Source organism: Zea mays, chromosome 6 (genome assembly GCF_902167145.1).
Source record: "Zea mays cultivar B73 chromosome 6, Zm-B73-REFERENCE-NAM-5.0, whole genome shotgun sequence".
Taxonomy (NCBI): Eukaryota; Viridiplantae; Streptophyta; class Magnoliopsida; order Poales; family Poaceae; genus Zea; species Zea mays.
The window spans coordinates 154,437,708-154,458,355 of record NC_050101.1 but is presented as its reverse complement, the minus strand read 5'-3'; the positions used below and the strand labels follow the sequence as shown (position 1 = coordinate 154,458,355).

General features: G+C 45.2%; 1 protein-coding gene across 2 annotated transcripts; it reads left to right on the top strand.

Moving 5' to 3' along the window:
• Window positions 1-14,804: 14,804 nt before the first annotated feature.
• LOC100286213 (SAD1) lies at window positions 14,805-18,147 on the top strand. 2 transcript variants are annotated; one of them, XR_004849979.1, is made up of 5 exons: window positions 14,805-15,035; window positions 15,176-15,299; window positions 17,299-17,371; window positions 17,465-17,566; window positions 17,648-17,876. XR_004849979.1 is itself a non-coding variant. In NM_001159101.2 (4 exons), the coding sequence occupies exons 1-4, from the start codon at window positions 14,999-15,001 to the stop codon at window positions 17,495-17,497; spliced, it is 267 nt and encodes an 88-aa protein (NP_001152573.1). In that variant the 5' UTR covers window positions 14,813-14,998; the 3' UTR covers window positions 17,498-18,147. The 2 variants fall into 2 exon arrangements, 1 of the variants encoding a protein (NP_001152573.1); NM_001159101.2 differs by having other exon boundaries at window positions 14,813-15,035; window positions 17,465-18,147.
• The last annotated feature ends 2,501 nt before the right edge of the window (window positions 18,148-20,648 follow it).

Sequence of the window (20,648 nt, the reverse complement as noted above, 5' to 3'; positions counted from 1 at the left end):
CTTGGTTTGAAATAGACTTGAAAACACATTAGTCATAGTACATGAAAGAGACATGATCAAAGGTATATAAATGAGCTATGTGTGCAAATCAACAAAAGAAGTTCCTAGAATCAAGAATATTTAGTTCATGCCTAAGTTTGTTAAAAGTTTGTTCATCAAGAGGCTTGGTAAAGATATCGGCTAATTGATCTTTAGTGTTAATATATGAAATCTCGATATCTCCCTTTTGTTGGTGATCCCTTAAAAAGTGATACCGAATGGCTATGTGTTTAGTGCGGCTATGCTCGACGGGATTATCCGCCATTTTGATTGCACTCTCATTATCACATAGAAGAGGAACTTTGGTTAATTTGTAACCATAGTCCCTAAGGGTTTGCCTCATCCAAAGTAGTTGCGCGCAACAATGTCCTGCGGCAATGTACTCGGCTTCGGCGGTAGAAAGAGCTACGGAATTTTGCTTCTTTGAAGCCCAAGACACCAAGGATCTTCCCAAGAACTGGCAAGTCCCCGATGTGCTCTTTCTATTGATTTTACACCCCGCCCAATCGACATCGGAATAACCAATCAAATCAAATGTGGATCCCCTAGGATACCAAAGCCCAAACTTAGGAGTATAAACTAAATATCTCAAGATTCGTTTTACGGCCGTAAGGTGAGCTTCCTTAGGGTCGGCTTGGAATCTTGCACACATGCATACGGAAAGCATAATATCCGGTCGAGATGCACATAAATATAGCAAAGAGCCTATCATCGACCGGTATACCTTTTGATCAACGGATTTACCTCCCTCGTCGAGGTCGAGATGCCCATTGGTTCCCATGGGTGTCTTGATGGGTTTGACATCCTTCATTCCAAACTTGTTTAGAATATCTTGAGTATACTTCGTTTGGCTTAGGAAGGTGCCCTCTTGGAGTTGCTTTACTTGAAATCCTAAGAAATACTTCAACTCCCCCATCATAGACATCTCGAATTTTTGTGTCATGATCCTACTAAATTCTTCACATGTAGACTCGTTAGTAGACCCAAATATAATATCATCAACATAAATTTGGCACACAAACAAGTCATTTCCAAGAGTTTTAGTAAATAAAGTAGGATCGGCCTTTCCGACTTTGAATTCATTAGTGATAAGGAAATCTCTAAGGCATTCATACCATGCTCTTGGGGCTTGCTTGAGCCCATAAAGCGCCTTAGAGAGTTTATACACATGGTTAGGGTACTCACTATTTTCAAAGCCGGGAGGTTGCTCAACATAGACCTCTTCCTTGATTGGTCCATTGAGGAAGGCACTCTTCACGTCCATTTGATAAAGCTTGAAGCCATGGTAAGTAGCATAGGCCAATAATATACGAATTGACTCAAGCCTAGCTACGGGTGCATAGGTTTCACCGAAATCCAAACCTTCGACTTGGGAGTATCCCTTAGCCACAAGTCGAGCTTTGTTCCTTGTCACCACACCATGCTCGTCTTGCTTGTTGCGGAAGACCCACTTGGTTCCTACAACATTTTGATTAGGACGTGGAACCAAATGCCATACCTCATTCCTAGTGAAGTTGTTGAGCTCCTCTTGCATCGCCACCACCCAATCTGAATCTTGAAGTGCTTCCTCTACCCTGTGTGGCTCAATAGAGGAAACAAAAGAGTAATGCTCACAAAAATGTGCAACCTGAGATCTAGTGGTTACCCCCTTATGAATGTCGCCGAGGATGATGTCGACGGGGTGATCTCGTTGAATTGCTTGGTGGACTCTTGGGTGTGGCGGCCTTGGTTGTTCATCCTCCTTGTCTTGATCATTTTCATCTCCCCCTTGATCATTGCTGTCATCTTGAGGTGGCTCATTTGCTTGATCTTCTCCTTCATCAACTTGAGCCTCATCCTCATTTTGAGTTGGTGGGGATGCTTGCGTGGAGGAGGATGGTTGATCTTGTGCATTTGGAGGCTCTTCGGATTCTTTAGGACACACATCCCCAATGGACATGTTCCTTAGCGCGATGCATGGAGCCTCTTCATCATTTATCTCATCAAGTTCAACTTGCTCTACTTGAGAGCCGTTAGTCTCATCAAACACAACGTCACAAGAAACTTCAACTTGTCTAGAGGACTTGTTAAAGACTCTATATGCCCTTGTGTTTGAATCATATCCTAGTAAAAAGCCTTCTACAGTCTTAGGAGCAAATTTAGATTTTCTTCCTCTTTTAACAAGTATAAAGCATTTGCTACCAAAGACTCTAAAATATGAAATGTTGGGATTTTTATTGGTTAGGAGTTCATAAGATGTCTTCTTGAGGATTCGGTGTAGATATAACCGGTTGATGGCGTAACAGGCGGTGTTGACCGCCTCGACCCAAAACCGATCCGAAGTCTTGTACTCATCAAGCATGGTTCTTGCCATGTCCAATAGAGTTCTATTCTTCCTCTCCACTACACCATTTTGTTGTGGCGTGTAAGGAGAAGAGAACTCATGCTTGATGCCCTCCTCCTCAAGACAGCCTTCAATTTGTGAGTTCTTGAACTCCGTCCCGTTGTCGCTTCTAATTTTCTTGATCCTTAAGCCGAACTCGTTTTGAGCCCGTCTCAAAAATCCCTTTAAGGTCTCTTGGGTATGAGATTTTTCCTGCAAAAAGAACACCCAAGTGAAGCGAGAATAATCATCCACAATAACTAGATAGTACTTACTCCCGTCGATGCTTATATAAGCTATCGGGCCGAATAGGTCCATGTGTAGGAGCTCCAGTGGCCTGTCGGTCGTCATTATGTTCTTGTGTGGATGGTGATCACCAACTTGCTTCCCTGCTTGGCAAGCACTACAAATCCTGTCTTTCTCAAAATGAACATTTGTTAATCCTAAAATGTGCTCTCCCTTTAGAAGCTTGTGAAGATTCTTCATCCCAACATGGGCTAGTCGGCGGTGCCAGAGCCAACCCATGTTAGTCTTAGCAATTAAGCAAGTGTCGAGTTCAGCTCTATCAAAATCTACCAAGTATAGCTGACCCTCTAACACCCCCTTAAATGCTATTGAATCATCACTTCTTCTAAAGACAGTGACACCTACATCAGTAAATAGACAATTGTAGCCCATTTGACATAATTGGGATACGGAAAGCAAATTGTAATCTAATGAATCAACAAGAAAAACATTGGAAATGGAATGGTCAGGAGATATAGCTATTTTACCCAAGCCTTTGACCAAACCTTGATTTCCATCCCTTAATGTGATAGCTCGTTGGGGATCCTGGTTTTTCTCATAGAAGGAGAACATCTTTTTCTCCCCTGTCATGTGGTTTGTGCACCCGCTGTCGATAATCCAACTTGAGCCCCCGGATGCATAAACCTACAAAACATGTTTAGTTCTTGACTTTAGGTACCCAAATGGTTTTGGGTCCTTTGGCATTAGAAACAAGAACTTTGGGTACCCAAACACAAGTCTTTGATCCTTTGTGCTTGCCCCCAACATATTTGGCAACTACCTTGCCGGATTTGTTAGTTAAAACATAAGATGCATCAAAAGTCTTAAATGAAAAGTTATGTTCATTTGATGCACTAGGAGCTTTCTTCTTAGACAACTTAACATGGGTTGGTTGCCTAGAACTAGATGTCTCACCCTTATACATAAAAGCATGGTTAGGGCCAGAGTGAGTCTTCCTAGAATGAATTCTCCTAATCTTGCTCTCAGGATAGCCGGCAGGGTATAAAATGTAACCCTCGTTATCCTGAGGCATGGAAGCCTTGCCCTTAACAAAATTAGATAACTTCTTAGGAGGGGCATTAATTTTGACACTGCCTCCCTGTTGGAAGCCAATGCCATCCTTAATGCCAGGGTGTCTCCCTCTATAGAGCATGCTTCTAGCAAATTTAAATTTTTCATTTTCTAAGTCATGCTCGGCAATTTTAGCATCTAATTTTGCTATATGATCATTTTGTTGTTTAATTAAAGCCATGTGATCATGAATAGCATTAACATCAACATCTCTACATCTAGTACAAATAGAAGTGTGCTCAACGGTAGATGTAGAGGGTTTGCAAGATTTTAATTCTACAACCTTAGCATGCAATATATCATTTTTAGTTCTAAGGTCGGAAATGGTATCATTGCAAACATTAAAATCTTTAGCCCTAGCAAGCAATTTTTCATTTTCATTCCTAAGGCTAGCAAGAGATATGTTTAATTCTTCAATCTTAGCAAGCAGATCATCATTATCATTTCTAAGATTGGGAATTGAAACATTACAAGCAATAGAATCAACCTTAGTTAACAAATTAGCATTCTCATTTCTAAGGTTGTCTATAGTCTCATGGCAAGTGCTTAGCTCACTAGATAATTTTTCACATTTTTCAACTTCTAGAGCATAAGCATTTTTAACTTTAACATGCTTTTTGTTTTCCTTGATTAGGAAGTCCTCTTGGGAGTCCAAGAGATCATCCTTCTCATGGATAGCACTAATTAATTCATTTAATTTCTCTTTTTGTTGCATGTTTAAGTTGGCAAAAAGGGTACGCAAATTATCTTCCTCATCACTACCATTATCATCACTAGAGGACTCATATCTAGTGAAGGATTTGGATTTAACCTTCTTCTTTTTGCCGTCCTTTGCCATGAGGCACTTGTGGCCGACGTTGGGGAAGAGAAGTCCCTTGGTGACGGCGATGTTGGCGGCGTCCTCGTCGTCGAAGGAGTCGCTAGAGCTTTCGTCGGAGTCCCACTCGCGACAAACATGGGCATCACCGCCCTTCTTCTTGTAGTACTTCTTCTTCTCCTTTCTTCTTCCCCTCTTGTCATCGCCCCTGTCACTGTCACTAGAAATGGGACATTTAGCTATAAAGTGACCGGGCTTACCACATTTGTAGCAAACCTTCTTGGAGCGGGGCTTGTAATCTTTCCCCCTCCTTTGTTTGAGAATTTGGCGGAAGCTCTTGATGACGAGCGCCATTTCCTCGTTGTTGAGCTTGGAGGCGTCGATGGGTGTTCTACTCGGTGTAGACTCCTCCTTCTTCTCCTCTGTCGCCTTAAATGCAACTGGTTGTGCTTCAGACGTGGAGGGGCCGTCAAGCTCGTTGATCTTTCATGAGCCCTTGATCATAAATTCAAAGCTCACAAAATTCCCGATTACTTCCTCGGGAGTCATTAGTGTATATCTTGGATTACCACGAATTAATTGTACTTGAGTAGGGTTAAGGAAAATAAGAGATCTTAGAATAACCTTAACCACCTCGTGGTCATCCCACTTTTTGCTCCCGAGGTTGCGCACTTGATTTACCAAGGTCTTGAGCCGGTTGTACATATCTTGTGGCTCCTCCCCTTGGCGAAGACGGAAGCGACCGAGCTCCCCCTCGATCGTTTCCCGCTTGGTGATCTTGGTGAGTTCATCACCCTCGTGCGCGGTCTTGAGCACGTCCCAAACTTCCTTGGCGCTTTTTAATCCTTGCACCTTGTTGTACTCCTCCCTACTTAGAGAGGCGAGGAGTATGGTTGTGGCTTGGGAGTTGAAGTGCTCGATTTGGGCCACCTCGTCCTCATCATAATCCTCATCCCCTACGGATGGTACCTGTGCTCCAAACTCAACAACATTCCATATACTTTTGTGGAGTGAGGTTAGATGAAATTTCATTAAATCACTCTACCTAGCATAATCTTCACCGTCAAAGGTTGGAGGTTTGCCTAATGGAACGGAAAGTAATGGAGTATGTCTAGAAGTACGAGGATAATATAAGGGGATCTTACTAAACTTCTTGCGCTCATGGCGCTTCGAAGTTATGGAGGGCGCGTCGGAGCCGAAGGTAGATGGCGATGAGGTGTCGGTCTCGTAGTAGACCACCTTCCTCATCTTCTTTATCTTGTCGCCACTCCGATGCGACTTGTGGGAAGAAGTCTTCTTTTCCTTCTTCTTCTCCTTCTTCTTCTCCTTGTTGCGAGACTCTCCCGATAGAGCTTTCTCGTTGCTTGTAGTGGGCTTTTCACCGGTCTCCATCTCCTTCTTGGCGTGATCTCCCGACATCACTTCGAGCGGTTAGGCTCTAATAAAGTATCGGGCTCTGATACCAATTGAAAGTCGCCTAGAGGGGGGGGGGTGAATAGGGCGAAACTGAAATTCTCAACAATAATCACAACTGCAAGCCGGGTTAGTGTTAGAAATATAATCGAGTCCGCGAGAGAGGGTGCAAAACAAATCGCAAGCGAATAAGGAGTGGGACACGAGGATTTGTTTTACCGAGGTTCGGTTCTTGCAAACCTACTCCCCGTTGAGGTGGTCACAAAGATCGGGTCCCTTTCAACCCTTTCCCTCTCTCAAACGGCCCCTCAGACCGAGTGAGCTTTTCTTCTCAATCACTTGGAACACAAAGTTCCCACAAGGACCACCACAAGATTGGTGTCTCTTGCCTCAATTACAAGTGAGTTTAATCACAATGAAGAATCAAAGAAAGAAGAAAGCAATCCAAGCGCAAGAGCTCGAAAGAACACAAGCAAATCTCTCTCACTAATCACTAGAGCGTTGTGTGGAGTTTGGAGAGGATTTGATCACTTGGGTGTGTCTAGAATTGAATGCTAGAGCTCTTGTAAGTAGTTGAAGTGGGAAAACTTGGATGACTTGAATGTGGGGTGGTTGGGGGTATTTATAGCCCACCAAACTAGCCGTTTGGTGGGGCTGTCTGTCGCATGGTGCACCGGACAGTCCGGTGCGCCAGCCACGTCACCAGGCCGTTGGGTTCCGACCGTTGGAGCTCTGTCTTCTGGGCCCGCCTGGATGTCCGGTGGCACACCAGACATGAACTGTAGAGTGTCCGGTGTGCCAGCGCGCGCGTGTCTGACTTCTGCGTGCTTCTGGCGCGCATTAAATGCGCCTGCAGGTGACCGTTGGCGCGAAGTAGTCGTTGCTCCGCTGGCTCACCGGACAGTCCAGTGTACACCGGACAGTCCGGTGAATTATAGCGGAGCAATTTCCCGAGGCTGGCGAGTTCCAGAGCCGCTCTTCCCTGGGGCACTGGACACTGTCCGGTGTACACCGGACAGTCCGGTGAATTATAGAAAAGCGCCTCTGGATTTTCCCGAAGGTGATGAGTTTGGCTGGGAGTCCCCTGGTGCACCAGACACTGTCCGGTGGCACACCGGACAGTCCGGTGCGCCAGACCAGAGGTGCCTTCGGTTATCCCTTGCTCTCTTTGTTGAACCCAATTCTTGGTCTTTTTATTGGCTAAGTGTGAACCTTTGACACCTGTATAACTTATACACTAGAGCAAACTAGTTAGTCCAATTATTTGTGTTGGGCAATTTAACCACCAAAATCAATTAGGAACTAGGTGTAAGCCTAATTCCCTTTCACTCCCCACCTCGTCGCCGACCCAGTAAAGAAAAGGTCGACGACGGCGAGGTGGCCGCTGCTGAACGGGACCTCGGGTATCAGTCACCCGAGGGGGGCCTGAAGGATATCTTCACCGGAGGCTCCTACTCTGGCGGAGACAACTAGATGGACCCCCAGAGGGACCCCATGCTCCCCAGTATACGGGGCCGAAGCCTGCCTTCCCCCGGAAACCCTTCTGGACTCCCCACGGGTCCAGGCTTCTGACAAGTCCATGCAGAAATGGCTACAACACGAGGACAAGGACTCCCTCATCAAACACAGATGGGAACCCAGGGTCAGGACCTAGTCCTACGGTAGGTACCAAACCAAGAAGGGCTCCGCAACTCTCCCCCAGCTGGGAAGGACCCTTTAAGGTGACGGGAATACGCTGACCCGGGGATAACTATCTTGCCATGACTGAAGGAGTACGTCTTCCTAGCCACTGGAGCATCTCTGTAAGTTCTATCCATAGGAGCAAGTCTGAGGGGTCGAATTTTTCTCCCTTTTGTAACTAGGTAACGCATACGTGTACGCCAACCCGGTGAGGTCCGCCCTCATAAGCCCGGCCTGTTGGTCTGCACACATGCATGACAAGTTATAAAGAAAAGAATTACCCCCTCAGATGTGCCTCTATGATAGTTTTATCCTACTGCTCCATGGTCTTGCCTTGCAGTTTTTCAGATATTATTTTATCTAACCCACCCAAACAGTTCCCTTTCCATCAGACATAATGACATCCGAATTGAACAGCTAGGCTTGCAGTTTAGGACCTCTTTGCGAAAGCAGGAGGGCCCGACAGCCTGGGGGTCGGTTCTAAAGAACGGAAGCCCGTTCCATAGGGTGGTCCGGAGCCTGTGTGGCCGCTTAGCCTGGTCCCGTACCCAAAAGCCTGCACACTCCACCACTCCGTGACGGGTACCCAAGTATTTGGAGCTATAAGTCCTGTGGGTCCGGCAACCTGGGGTCCGGATCTAGAGAATGGACACTTGTCTCCTGGGGTGGTCCGGAGCCCATGTAGCCGCTCAGCCTAGTTCTGTACCGTGGGCCTGCACGCTCCACCACTCTGCGACGGGTGTCCTAGTACCTAGAACCACCATCCAGGGGGTTCGGACGCACAACTTGGCCTCCCAGACTAAACCCTGCAGGTCCCGAGCATGTATCAAAGGATGGCTAGTGTCAGATGGCGGGTCCTGTGGGTGTACTACTAATGCTCCCTAACCGAAGCTGTGTGCAGGCCCAGGTCCCGGTCGAGGCTACCTCCTGGGGGCCATCGCCAACTCTTTCTTAGGTATGCTGGTCTGTAGCCTCGACAAATCGAGCCTACGTCCCAGGGGGGCCAGGTACCAAGGAGGAATCGGTTACACCACACACAACAGAGACAAGTGGTACACAGATAAGTGCTAATACTGCTTGATAAATAGTACTCAAAAGTACCTTACAAAAAGCAAAAGTATTACATCCGCTTTTAAGCGGAGTCCTAGCTCCATCTCTACTCTGCAGGAATGGACTACTCTACACCAGCAGGGTCGCGTTGGAAGCTAGCTCTGGGCAGCCTCGCTTGCGGAAGCGACCACCTCAGCACCAACGCCTCACCAGCGACGGCGGCCACCTTTGCACCGGTGGCTTGCCGGCAATGGCGGCCATCACAGCGCGTGCGAAGAGGTCCTCGCCCCTGTCCTTCTGCGGGGGTGAGGACAAGACCATCCAAGAATGCGTCCGCCACCTCCACGACGTACGACGTCTTGTATGACCCCCTGGGCAGCGTCGGAGCAGTGCGACCGGCGGCACAGGGGACGCCACGGATGTGGCGGACCTGCGCACGGCGCGATCGTCGCCCGAGCGGTGGACGGACAGCCACGCCCCGCTTGGCGGCGAGAGGCAGCGTCGGAGGCGGCACCAAAGCCATCAAAGCCAAAGAGATGGAGCCATAGCACGGCTCGCTTCCCACCCCAAAGAGTTGGGGGCGCGAGGGATGGAGCCGTGGCTCAGCCCGCCGTCCACCTTCACGAGGCTGGTGATCACCCTTCCCCCTGAATGCTGGAGGAAGAAGTGGGAAGGAGCGTCGCCTCCACGGACATCCTGCGGAGGTAGGCGATGATGGCCGCCTAAAAGATGAAGCAGGACGCCACAGGTAGAGGCTGGAGGCCAAGCCCCTCCAGTAGCTGCACGAAGAAAGATGGGATCGGCAGAGCCAACCCGCTGGGGAGTTTGGAAACAAAGAACACAAACTCTTCGGCGGAAAGGTCGTCGAGAGGAGAGATACCAGCATAAGTCCTCCCAGCAAATACCGGCGCATTCCATCCAAGCAGGCAGTATACCATTTCGAGCACTCACTCAGTCTGGGCGTGCTCGGGGTGAAGTCACAAGGCCATGGTAAACTATGGCGACACAAAGCAGAAACCTTGAAGACAAAGAGGCGCAGAGAGCTCGAAGGCGAAAGGGCACCGCGAGTGGGAGAGAAGCAAGACATGGCTGCTACTCGAGGGGTGAACCCTTTTTAAAGGCAGATTTCCCCGCTCGTGCCCCGAAGCGTCACGGGCAAGGTCTCCCCCGATGCACACCAGAGTTCCCATCCTATGACACGGGGGCTAGGCCTCACATGTCATACAAGCTGGCCCGAAGCGCGAAGAAGGCGAACCACCACACAAGGAGCGTGTAACCGCCCTACGGTTATACACCCTTTCATCTCCGCCGCAACTAGCAGTCAAGAAGGCGAACCGCCGCACAAGGAGCGTGCAACCGCCCCGCGGTTGTGCGCCCCCTCGGCTTCGCTGCAGCCAGTGGTCCAACCTCCGGCATGGGGGCCCAGGCCCACATGTCATGCACCCGGCGCGCCGGTTTCTGGGTGCAGAAAAGTCACACCGCCGCTCCCGCCAATACCGCGTCTCCTCGGGGCCGTCGCAGAAGACTAAGAAGATAAAATTTTCAAAACCAATGCAGCGACTCGAGGCACCCCGCGCATGACCCAACAAAGACATTAAGTGCAGAGGTCACGGGTCAGTCAGCCGCGGGGACAGGCGTGGCAGTCGGTGTGACCATGGGTGGACCAGCAGTAATTGCATCAACGGGCGCGTAGGGGCAGCAAGCCAATCGCCAATCGGGCTTTGGCCCCACCTGCAGGCTCGTATCCTCCCCTGAGGCGGGCCCGGGGGCCACTGTCGGAATCCTGAATTAGGGATACCCCCTACTACAGTATGAAGACGCGGTGCCCGTATGACGTTCCCTAGCCGCACGACGAACAACGCTTGACCCCACCACGTGGGCGGCTCAAGGGGCACCACATGGCGAGAAAAGATGATACATCCCATGATGTATCAGTTGGACCGGACCTCCACGAGGGAGCACCGAACCCCTGTACGCACAACCCGGACCCCCGATTACGGCCCGAGACTCCCAAGTAAGCATGCTGGGTCCCTTGGATGGGGTCCAAATCCCTCCGAGTAAGGTCCGGACCACAACAAGGTCCCGGGACAGGGGAGACCCTGGCATAAGCAAGGGTCCGATACTGACACGTGACCAGGCCTTATCCTGTGCGCTTGTGCTCTCCGCTCAGGCGGAGATCCGATGCTGCCATGTGGCTTGTTGCCCGTGACATAAGCCAACGGGCGGAGCCTGACGTAAGGTCTCTAGGCCGCGCGGTCTCTGCACTTATTGCGGAGAGGACGCGCCGCCTCTCCACCCTGCTGACAGGCGATGTGCCCCCTCAACATTTAATGCGTCCTGTCCACTCCGCTGGCAGGCGGCGCTAGGGCCACCCTGCAGACGGCGCACCTGTCCAATCCATTATCAAACAGTACGCCCGTGCTGCGCGGCGCACTATGCTCATCATCCCTTATACGAGAAGCTTCCCCTGCACGCCAAGGCTACGCAGATCTCGGACGACAGGGTGTAAGAAGATTGCTCCAGCAGCAAACATTAGTAGCTCCAAGTACTACACCTATTATGTTCTTGGGCCCACATGTCAGGGCTCAGTACCCTTGTACATGCCCCCCTTAGCTATAAAAGGGGAGGCATGCAGCGTTACGAGGGGGCTCTTTTTGACCAAGCTTAAACAGACCCTCAACACTCAAGCTTCCACAGCAATCCAACACACAGTGGAGTAGGGTATTACGCTCCGACGGCCCGAACCACTCTAAATCCTCGCGTGTTCATGTGCTTGGTGATCGCTTAGCAAGATAGGCAAAACGCTTAAGCCCCTTCCTCATCTTAGGATTTAGGGCGAGTGCATTCCGCCACCCGGCCGGAGAATTCCCTCTCCGACATACGCATACCTTGGCAAGTCTGTGTAGCAATTTTGAAAGGGAAATGGACTTAATCATTTCCTATAATCGATTTTTATGGTTGAAGTCCAACACAAACCACGTGGACTAACTAATTTGTCTAGATATCAATTATCTCAGGTGCATAAGGTTCAACACAAACCAAGAAAGAAATTCAGTTAGGGACACAATCAAAAATGGAGCAAAGGACTTAAAGTGTGCTGAGAAATGGCGCACCGGACACTGTCCGGTGCGCCAGGCCAGGCAGCCTGCGAACCAGCCACTCTCGGGTTTCCTCTGGGCGCGCTCCATTATAATTCACCAGACTGTCCGGTGAGCCAGCAGAGCAACGACACCCTGTGCGCCAACGATCGTCTGACACGATGAACAGTGATGAACAGTGTCGAGGCAGAAGTCAGAGCGCAGAAGTGAGAGGTCACCGGACTGTCCGGTGTGGCACCGGACTGTTCGGTGCAGCAAAAAGACAAACGGTTCCAACGGTCAACTGCTCTAAACCCTAACGGACGCGCTGACGTGGCGCGCACCGGACAGTGAACAGTGACTGTCCGGTGCGCCACCGGACTGTCCGGTGTGACCATCGCCAGCAACGGCTAGGAAGTGGTTGGGGGCTATAAAAACCCCCCAACCACCTCATTCAAAGCTATCCAAGCCTTCTGAAATATCCATTCATTGCAAAAGCAAAGTCCAACACACCAAGACACAATCAAAGCAATCAATCCATTCCAAGTTCCCAAAATCAACTCTAGTGCTTAAGGGCTTGTGAGATGATTACTTGCATTCTTTTGTTGCTCTTGTCGCTTGGATTGCCTTTCTTCTTTCCTCATTCCTTTGCTAAGTGATTGTAAAGCTAAGCAAGAGACACCTAAGTGTGTGGTGGTCCTTGTGGGGTCTTAGTGACCCGTTTGATTAAGGAGAAGGCTCACTCGGTCTAAGTGACCGTTTGAGAGAGAGGGAAAGGGTTGAAATAGACCCGGCCTTTGTGGCCTCCTCATCGGGGACTAGGTTCTTTAGAACCGAACCTTGATAAGACAAATCATCGTCCACTTGTGTGATTTCCATTTGATTTGTTTGCCTTCTTTCCTCTCTCTAAAGTTTCCTTGCCAATATTGATTTGAGTTTGCTCCCAAACGTCATTCGCATCATTTGAGCAACTCGTGGGAAGAGAAACAATCTTCTGCCTCAGATTTAATTCTAACGCTAACCCTGACCCTTAGTGTGTGTTTAAGTTTATAAATTACATGTTTCGTCTATTCACCCCCTCTAGGCGACTTTCAAATTTATTCTTTCTTATGAAGATCTAATGAATACATATAGCAACCATTAGATGGCGGGTCAGTTTTAGGGTCTTAGCAACAATACTTCTCAAGACTATGGTTTTACAATACTATACTTTACAATTGTCATAACAATATTGTAGTTTTGACAGCTCAAAAAAATAATATAGTTTTAAGAAACATTATATGTATACAACATTATAAACCATGATATTAGACAAAAAGTTAGTCATGCTATAAAACTTTTGGGTAGGAGTTGAGTTTCCAATACTCAAAAATATCATGGTTTTGAAAATATAGTTTTTAGAAATGCAACCAAATATCTCATGACATAAAATACTATGGTATTACTAAAAATCAAAGTATTACATGGAAACTGTAAAAATACTTCACTCTCAAATAAGCCCTTAGTCTCCAGAACTAAATAAAATAGAGACTAAAGTAGATTCAGAATTAAAATTTAGTCCTAGAGCTAGGCCTAAGCATCTTCAATAGTTATGTAAACAACTCACTAAATATGAACTTAATAAGTTTTCGAGAAAAAATCATCTACAACATTTATGTAAAATAGGTTTCTAAATTTACAAACTCCCTATAAAATTGTATTGTATCCCTACATTTATCAATCCCGTTGAGACTCCTTAAATCAACATTGATACTATATTCATCGCGAAAACAATACTACGACCACCATTTTGGGTCGTCCCACCATTCCGTTGACCACAAATCCATCTGCAACGTCTAGATGTAGCCACCGCTAGACAACCTCTTGTGTCGAGACGTTGTCGACGCACCTCCTGTGTTGTCTCCACGTCGTCATCATGATCGTCCGGTCTTTTATGGATATCTCTAACATCCCAAGACGTCATATAAGGTTGTTGATACCGATTTTTGCCGTTAGCTCAATTAAAAATAGAAAACATGTTTGTTTTTTTGTTGGTGTGGATAAATTTAAAAATTAACACCAATAAATTTAGAACTTTTAATGTTGGTTCTTGTTTTAAATGCTATATATCAAGAACAAAGCAACACAATTGTTAATAATTAAAGACCTTCGTCCTTCGAAGCATTATCTCCTTTCGGATATAATGCTCTCCAGACGAAGGTCATGAAGGATATACCTTCATCATCTCAGCGAACAAATACAAATATAGGATACATGAAATATAAAAGAATATAAATAACTATTATGAATTAATAAGTTATTTATATTCTAATTTCATAAACATGGGTAAACATTAACAATATTTATGTTACATTGGTACCTTCGGCTTGCCAGAAGGTGAAGATGCGAAGTGACGCAAGAGTGATTACAATCCAGCGCAAACAGTACGAGGGCACTGTTCATTTATTTATAGGCACGGGACGCAAACCGGACAAAATTACATCTATGTCACTGTTAACTAATTATAATCATAATGTAAACTATTGAGAATATATAGTTTTTTCCTCTTTAAATCAGTATTGTCCTTCGCCTTTATCACAATACCAAGCCGAAGCTCTTTCAGTCATAGCTTCGGCTTTTGTTCGCATCATTTTCGGCTTATATCTTTATATCACACATGTCTTTGTACTGACTTGCCGAAGATGTTTTTGCCTTGAGGACCTTCGGCGGAGGAGAAGACCTCCAACAGTTAGCACCAATATTTTTCTACTCTTTAAAGTATTTTATTATCTCCTTAAATTTATAATTTAGAGTGCTAAATTTATATAATTATTGGAGATGCTCTAGCCATCTTAGAACGTAGGCTTTGAGTTTCGGGCCTTCGGGCGCTGAACTGCCCAATAAATCTCCTCCAAGTGAACTGCACCGATGCTTCTCAGCGTAACTCAAACTCTGTGAATCATGTAAAATAGGGACATGATAATATAAATGACACCGTTTGCAAATTAAAATTTGAAACATGCGCCGATATGCGCCGTCGATAGAGTAATCGGACGGCTAGGTAGTACCACATGCCTTCTCGTCACAAATCGACTAGGGCGTCTGAGACTCTGAGACACAGGAACAGAACCCTCTCTGCGCCGCCGCCGCCGTTGCAGTCGCGGCCACATCGTCGCCTATCCATCCCCACCGCTCCCACTGCCACGATTCACAAGAGGTGTCGAGATGTCTCAGAACAACCCCTCCCAGCTCCTCCCCTCAGGTGCGCGATGGAAGAGTGTCACTTCACAATGAGCTGTGCTCGCGATTCTGTTGTCTCTGCATTCTATCTTATCGGGGTTCCAGTTCCTAAATCGGCTGTTTTTCTTTTACATGGCGTGCCTGGATTGGTTCCGTGACCAGAGCTGATCGATCGGTGCATCGGGTCCAAGATCTGGGTGATCATGAAGGGGGACAAGGAGCTCGTTGGCACCCTCTGCGGCTTTGATGTCTACGTCAATATGGTGCTGGAGGACGTCACCGAGTAGTATGTCTAAAATCACCTCAAACCCCTAAACCCTAGTATATTATTTTATTTTCAGTTTAGATCAGACCACTATCTCAGCCAGTTGTTGCTTTGTGTAAAGATGTCGCTCATACTCATTGCATCATATTGGTGGAGCTTGGACAGTTTCTTAGATATAGCTAACCTAGTCACTTTCGGTCGAGATCTTTGTTATAGAGGTTAGTTCAGATCAATTCCTCTGTCACTGGGCTTCGATATTACAGAACTTTTAATGAAAAAAAGATAGCTTGTGCTCCTTACATGTAAGTAGCGGAGCTTGAATAATGTCTAGGAGATAGTTAATTTAACTGGTGTTGCTTCATATCTTTGTAAGGGATCTCTACCGTACTGCTCAGTTATTAACTACTTGATTAGAAAAACACCACAACATCCAGAACGTTGTCATTTAGAAAACTCCACCAGTAAGGACGAACCAATCTTATTAGTGAAAGACAAGAGAGATGTAGACATGTTATCTAGTGATTGCATTCGTGTCTACTTTCAAAACATAATTCCTTTTTGAGGTTTGATGAGCTTCTGGTTCTGAGAGACTCAGAACTCCAGAATTCCAGATGCTGTCTCATTAACTTTTTAAATCAAACTCCTACCTCGCAGAAAAAGATGATAATTTATTTTCTTTGCCATTCTGTATATAAGGTGCAATAAGCCAATAGAAGAGGACCCATTTTAAAGCTGTACTAGTTAGTGAACTGTTTCAACCATTTCTTCTGGTCGAACAAGATGCCTGACTAGTGGAGATTGAAGAAGTATATTGGTACCGATCTACAAGAATAAGGGAGATATTTAAAAGTTGTACTAATTACCAAGGAATTAAGTTGATGAGTCATACTATGAAGCTATGATAGAGCGATATCGTGCATTGTTTGAGAGGAATAATAAGGATCTTTATGAAACAATTTGGTTTCATGTCCGGAAGATCAACCCTGGAACCCATTTTCTTAATAACACAAGTGATGAAGCAATATAGGGAGTAGAAGATTTCAAAATTTTTCGATCGGATTCACCGGTAACGGTATTTTTCGAAAACGGAATCGGTTTTCGGAATTTTCTATCGGAATCGGTGTGGTGTTTTACCGACCGTTTCCTTCGGTTACCGGTTTTTGTCGGAAATTACCGGATTTGTGTCCCGGAATTGTGTCTTAGATTTTTCGGAATTTTCCAGCATGTGATTTTTCGCATCGACTGTACGTCTCTAGATAAGGATTACTTATTTTTGTATTTTTTGGACGTCTTAAGATTTTTTTGGGATAGATGATGTTGGAAGGCAGTTGGGATTAACGATTTGGTCTTTCGAACGAATCCACCCTTTTTCTATACATATGTTATGTATTAGTAATATATAATGATAGAGAACCAACAGTCTGTTTTTTCCACACACTAGGTTTTAGGGTTTTCCTGTGAGGTTGTGAAAAAACTCTTTATGCGAGGAAAAAATATTTCATAAGTAAGCATGCCATGTGAGCTAGATCGAGTGGATATTGTGAATTGTGCACTTTGAGTCTGTGAACTTGTGATCTTTATGATCTTGTTATACTGTGAAGTTGTTATATTGTGATTTTTGTAAACTTTTTATATTATAAATTTGTGATCCTTGTGAACTTGTTATATCATGAATTGTGATCTTTTGTCAACTTTGTTGTATTGTGAAGTTTGATATGTTTACCGATCGTATTTTAGATTTCGACCGTTACCGGTGTATTTTCCGCACCAAACTTTCGTTTCCGATGTTTCCGAAATACCGATATCGTTTCCGTTTCCGGAGTTTCCGTTTTCGATTTTGTTTCCGATAAAAAATATGAAAACGGTAATGGTTTTAGTGTTTACCGACCGTTTTCATCCCTAGTCATACCCAGCTTGCCTTGGGTTGCCTTGTTGCCTTTGGAACCATGATTTTTAGTGTTCAATTGCTTTTTCTGAAATTTGGTCCATAATCTTACCAGCTTCATATCTTATCCTGCAGTGAATACACTGCTGAAGGGCGCCGCATTACAAAACTTGACCAGATCCTCCTAAACGGCAACAACATAGCCATTGTAAGGATCATGATCAGACAATGATCATTTTTAGTGCTTTTGTTACTGTCTAATGCTGATTGCAATATCTAACACTCACGTGTCCTGTCACAGTTGGTTCCTGGTGGTTCACCACCCGATGTGTAATGAGCTTTTGCTCCCCAGAGTAACCATTCGAGGCGAAGGCATCTCCATGGACTTTGCACGTTATTTTGGGTAATCATTGGATGTTTCGTCATCTCGGATGTGTTCATCCTGTTCGTGATTATACCAAGTTTATTGTTAACTCTCTTTCAGCATGGAAGCTGCCTTCTGTATCGAACTTACTGACCTGAAGTAGTGTGCTTGCATAGCTGTGGTTATATGATTGGCTATGCTAATTCTGTGTATGTCTGCTCGCCATCATTGTACTGCAATGTGAATTCCAGGTAATGGATTATGCAGTAACCTGATAACTGGAAGTGCATCGGTTGCATTTGGCGTTCGCTTGTCAGCATTACTGATTTAAGAAATCCCATTTCTATTCCACCTCCGTCCAAAGGCATTCTAGTCCAAATCTAGTGTGAGAAGTTCTGGTTAGTTAATACTCAATGTTTGGCGTAATCATGAAATTAGGGTGAATGTGGCTTTTATTTTTAGGGTCTATTTTCTTTTGTGGGACCCATGTGTAGATCTTTAATGCTAAATAGCACATATTAGCTTTATGACTTTTTGATTCTGTTAAACAAAATTTAGTCAAATTTGTTAAAATTTTGAGGTGTGAACGTGAGCTTTTTTTAAGCCTGACTTTGATGTTTGACCCAAATATTGATCAGGTAATGCTAATTGGCATGAAGTAGGTACTTGATGCATTGAATCGCCTGCAACATATTCTAGTCAATTTGGATAAAATTGTATAATGTAAACAATAGGCGTCCAACTTTAATGTGAACTCATGTTCTGTGCAAACTAATATATACACTAGTCATATGCGTGTGTGTTGCATCAGTGTAAGAAAAATGGAGCTCAGCCCATTTAAGTCTGGTGTTTGATGGTTAACATAACCATTTGAACTAATAATATTTGTTAGTGGTTTTGAATATAGTTCAACTAGTGCAAAATCGACTTGGCTTTAGACAAAGTGATCTACATGATCAATAACTCAATTAAGACATTAGAAGCATTATAGAACTAAAAGCATCCAAAAGTTTAAGACACAAATTAGAAGTAAGTCCAACATGAAGATCATAAAGAAAAAAAAGTGAGAGGGTTTTGTAGAGTGTTGGACCATGTGGACATCAGGACCTATAGGACGGGACATAGGCCAAAAGCTAACCCTAGATAAGATCAACTCCAGCAGTCGCCGTAACCCGCTCCACATCCATAAAATGCGTGCCCATTCATGTTGTTCACGCTCCTAGCAATAACCGCATCCGAGCGCGAAAAAAGGAGGCCATGGTCGACGCTCCCTATTGCACTGTGTTCTCTCTCATCTCCTCACTGCAACCGCCACGTTCCAGGAATAGGGCGTTGTCTCTTCTGCTTGTTTCCTGGCCGTGGCGCGCATGGTACCGGTCACGTCCAACTGCTGGAGCCGAAAGCGTAACGTTGCTGGAAACAACATATTGTTCAGGACGTATAGGGCTACGGGAGCAACGAGCAAAATACAGATACGGAGTCCCCATTGCTGGAGTTGGTTTAAGGTGTCTAGGGAGCATCAAACCATTAAACCAATGTCGGGTCAGAGTGAAGTAGGGTGTTGGACTAATTACCGACACTATCCATAAAGGAGACAACATCGGACCAAGGCATCAAACTATTAAAGCTAGAGTCTAACGACCCCTGAGAGGTCTTAGAGAGGTTTTTGGGGGTGGTGGACTGGTTTGACAAAAGGCATTGGACTACACACTATACCTGTTCAAACGTAAGGTCGGGTCGGATTCAGGTCAAGGTCAAGTCATGGGCTGTTTGGTACGGTCCGTGCCCGACTCGTATATATTGTCAGTCGGGTCGGGTTGGCATGTGCGTCTTGATTGAACGCGTTGGGTCAGGGTATTTTCGGGTCAGAAGGAGAAAAACAAAATGCAAGGGACCAAGGCAAAGTTGTAATATGCTAAGCAGTTTTGTTTTACCGGTCAATACATAGTAGAATGCGTGATCAAATTTAGAATAGATGATCGTACTTTAGAGGGAGTTTAATTTGACAACTTGATCATCTAGTGCCACTAGGTGTTTGATTCATATGCATTGTATATAGGCCTAAGTGACATACATGAGAACAAGAGGAAAAAGGTTTACTAAAACACTTTGAAAATGCTAATTAGGCTCTAACATGTTTGGCAAAATGTTTAATTTAACTCGTTTGAAAAGTGAGAAGAAAACACTCACTTTGAAAAGGGTGTTTAGATTTTTAAAGTGCACCGAACTTGTCTGGTGAGGCACCAAACATGACACCAAGTATGGATTGGGTTTAGTTTACAGTTTTTTCATGCACCATAGTCTCTGATGTGCACCAAATAGGAGACACTGAATGTGTCCGGTGAGGCACCAGTTGCCCCATCGGATAGGGAACTCAGGGAGCATGTCAATTATGCACATTGGCTCTGTAAAGGCACCAGACGTATCCGATGTGGCATTATATATCACTTAAGATAGGGCACTCAAAGAGTACATAAACTTGCACAGCTTAGTCTATTACTCACCGGACGTGTCTAAGTCAGACTTGTTTAGTGACCACATCAGACGTCTAACAAATGCTAGCAGCTAGTTTGGTACAAGTTGGATAGATTGTGTAGTTCTTGTCAAGTTAGGTAGAAAGTTGCAAACAAATATCCAAACACGAGTACGATGGGCATAAACAAGGCACTAGAGCTATTACACATGGACTTATTGGACCCACAACATATATGGGCATTGGGGTTAGTAAGTATATATTTGTGATAACTGATAATTTTACAAGACTGACATGTGTATTCTTTCTCAATGAATGCATCAAGAATTTTATCAAGAGAAGTGGGAATGAGTTTAAATTGAAGAGAGAGTTGATGAGTTATGTGATGATCTAGACATCAAACATGATTTTTTTGGCCAAGTACACTGCACAACCAAATAGCTATGTTGAGAGGAAGAATAAGATATTCATTGATATGTGGTTGAGCTTGATGAAACAAATGACTCTCAAGATGGAAATGAAAATTTGAATGATGTGACAGGTGCAAAGTTAACAAAATTTCGTGATATAAGGCCTAGAGAGTAACAAAATTTCTATGTAATAAAATTCGTGTTATAAGGCCTAGGAAGGTGACTTAATTAGAGTGGT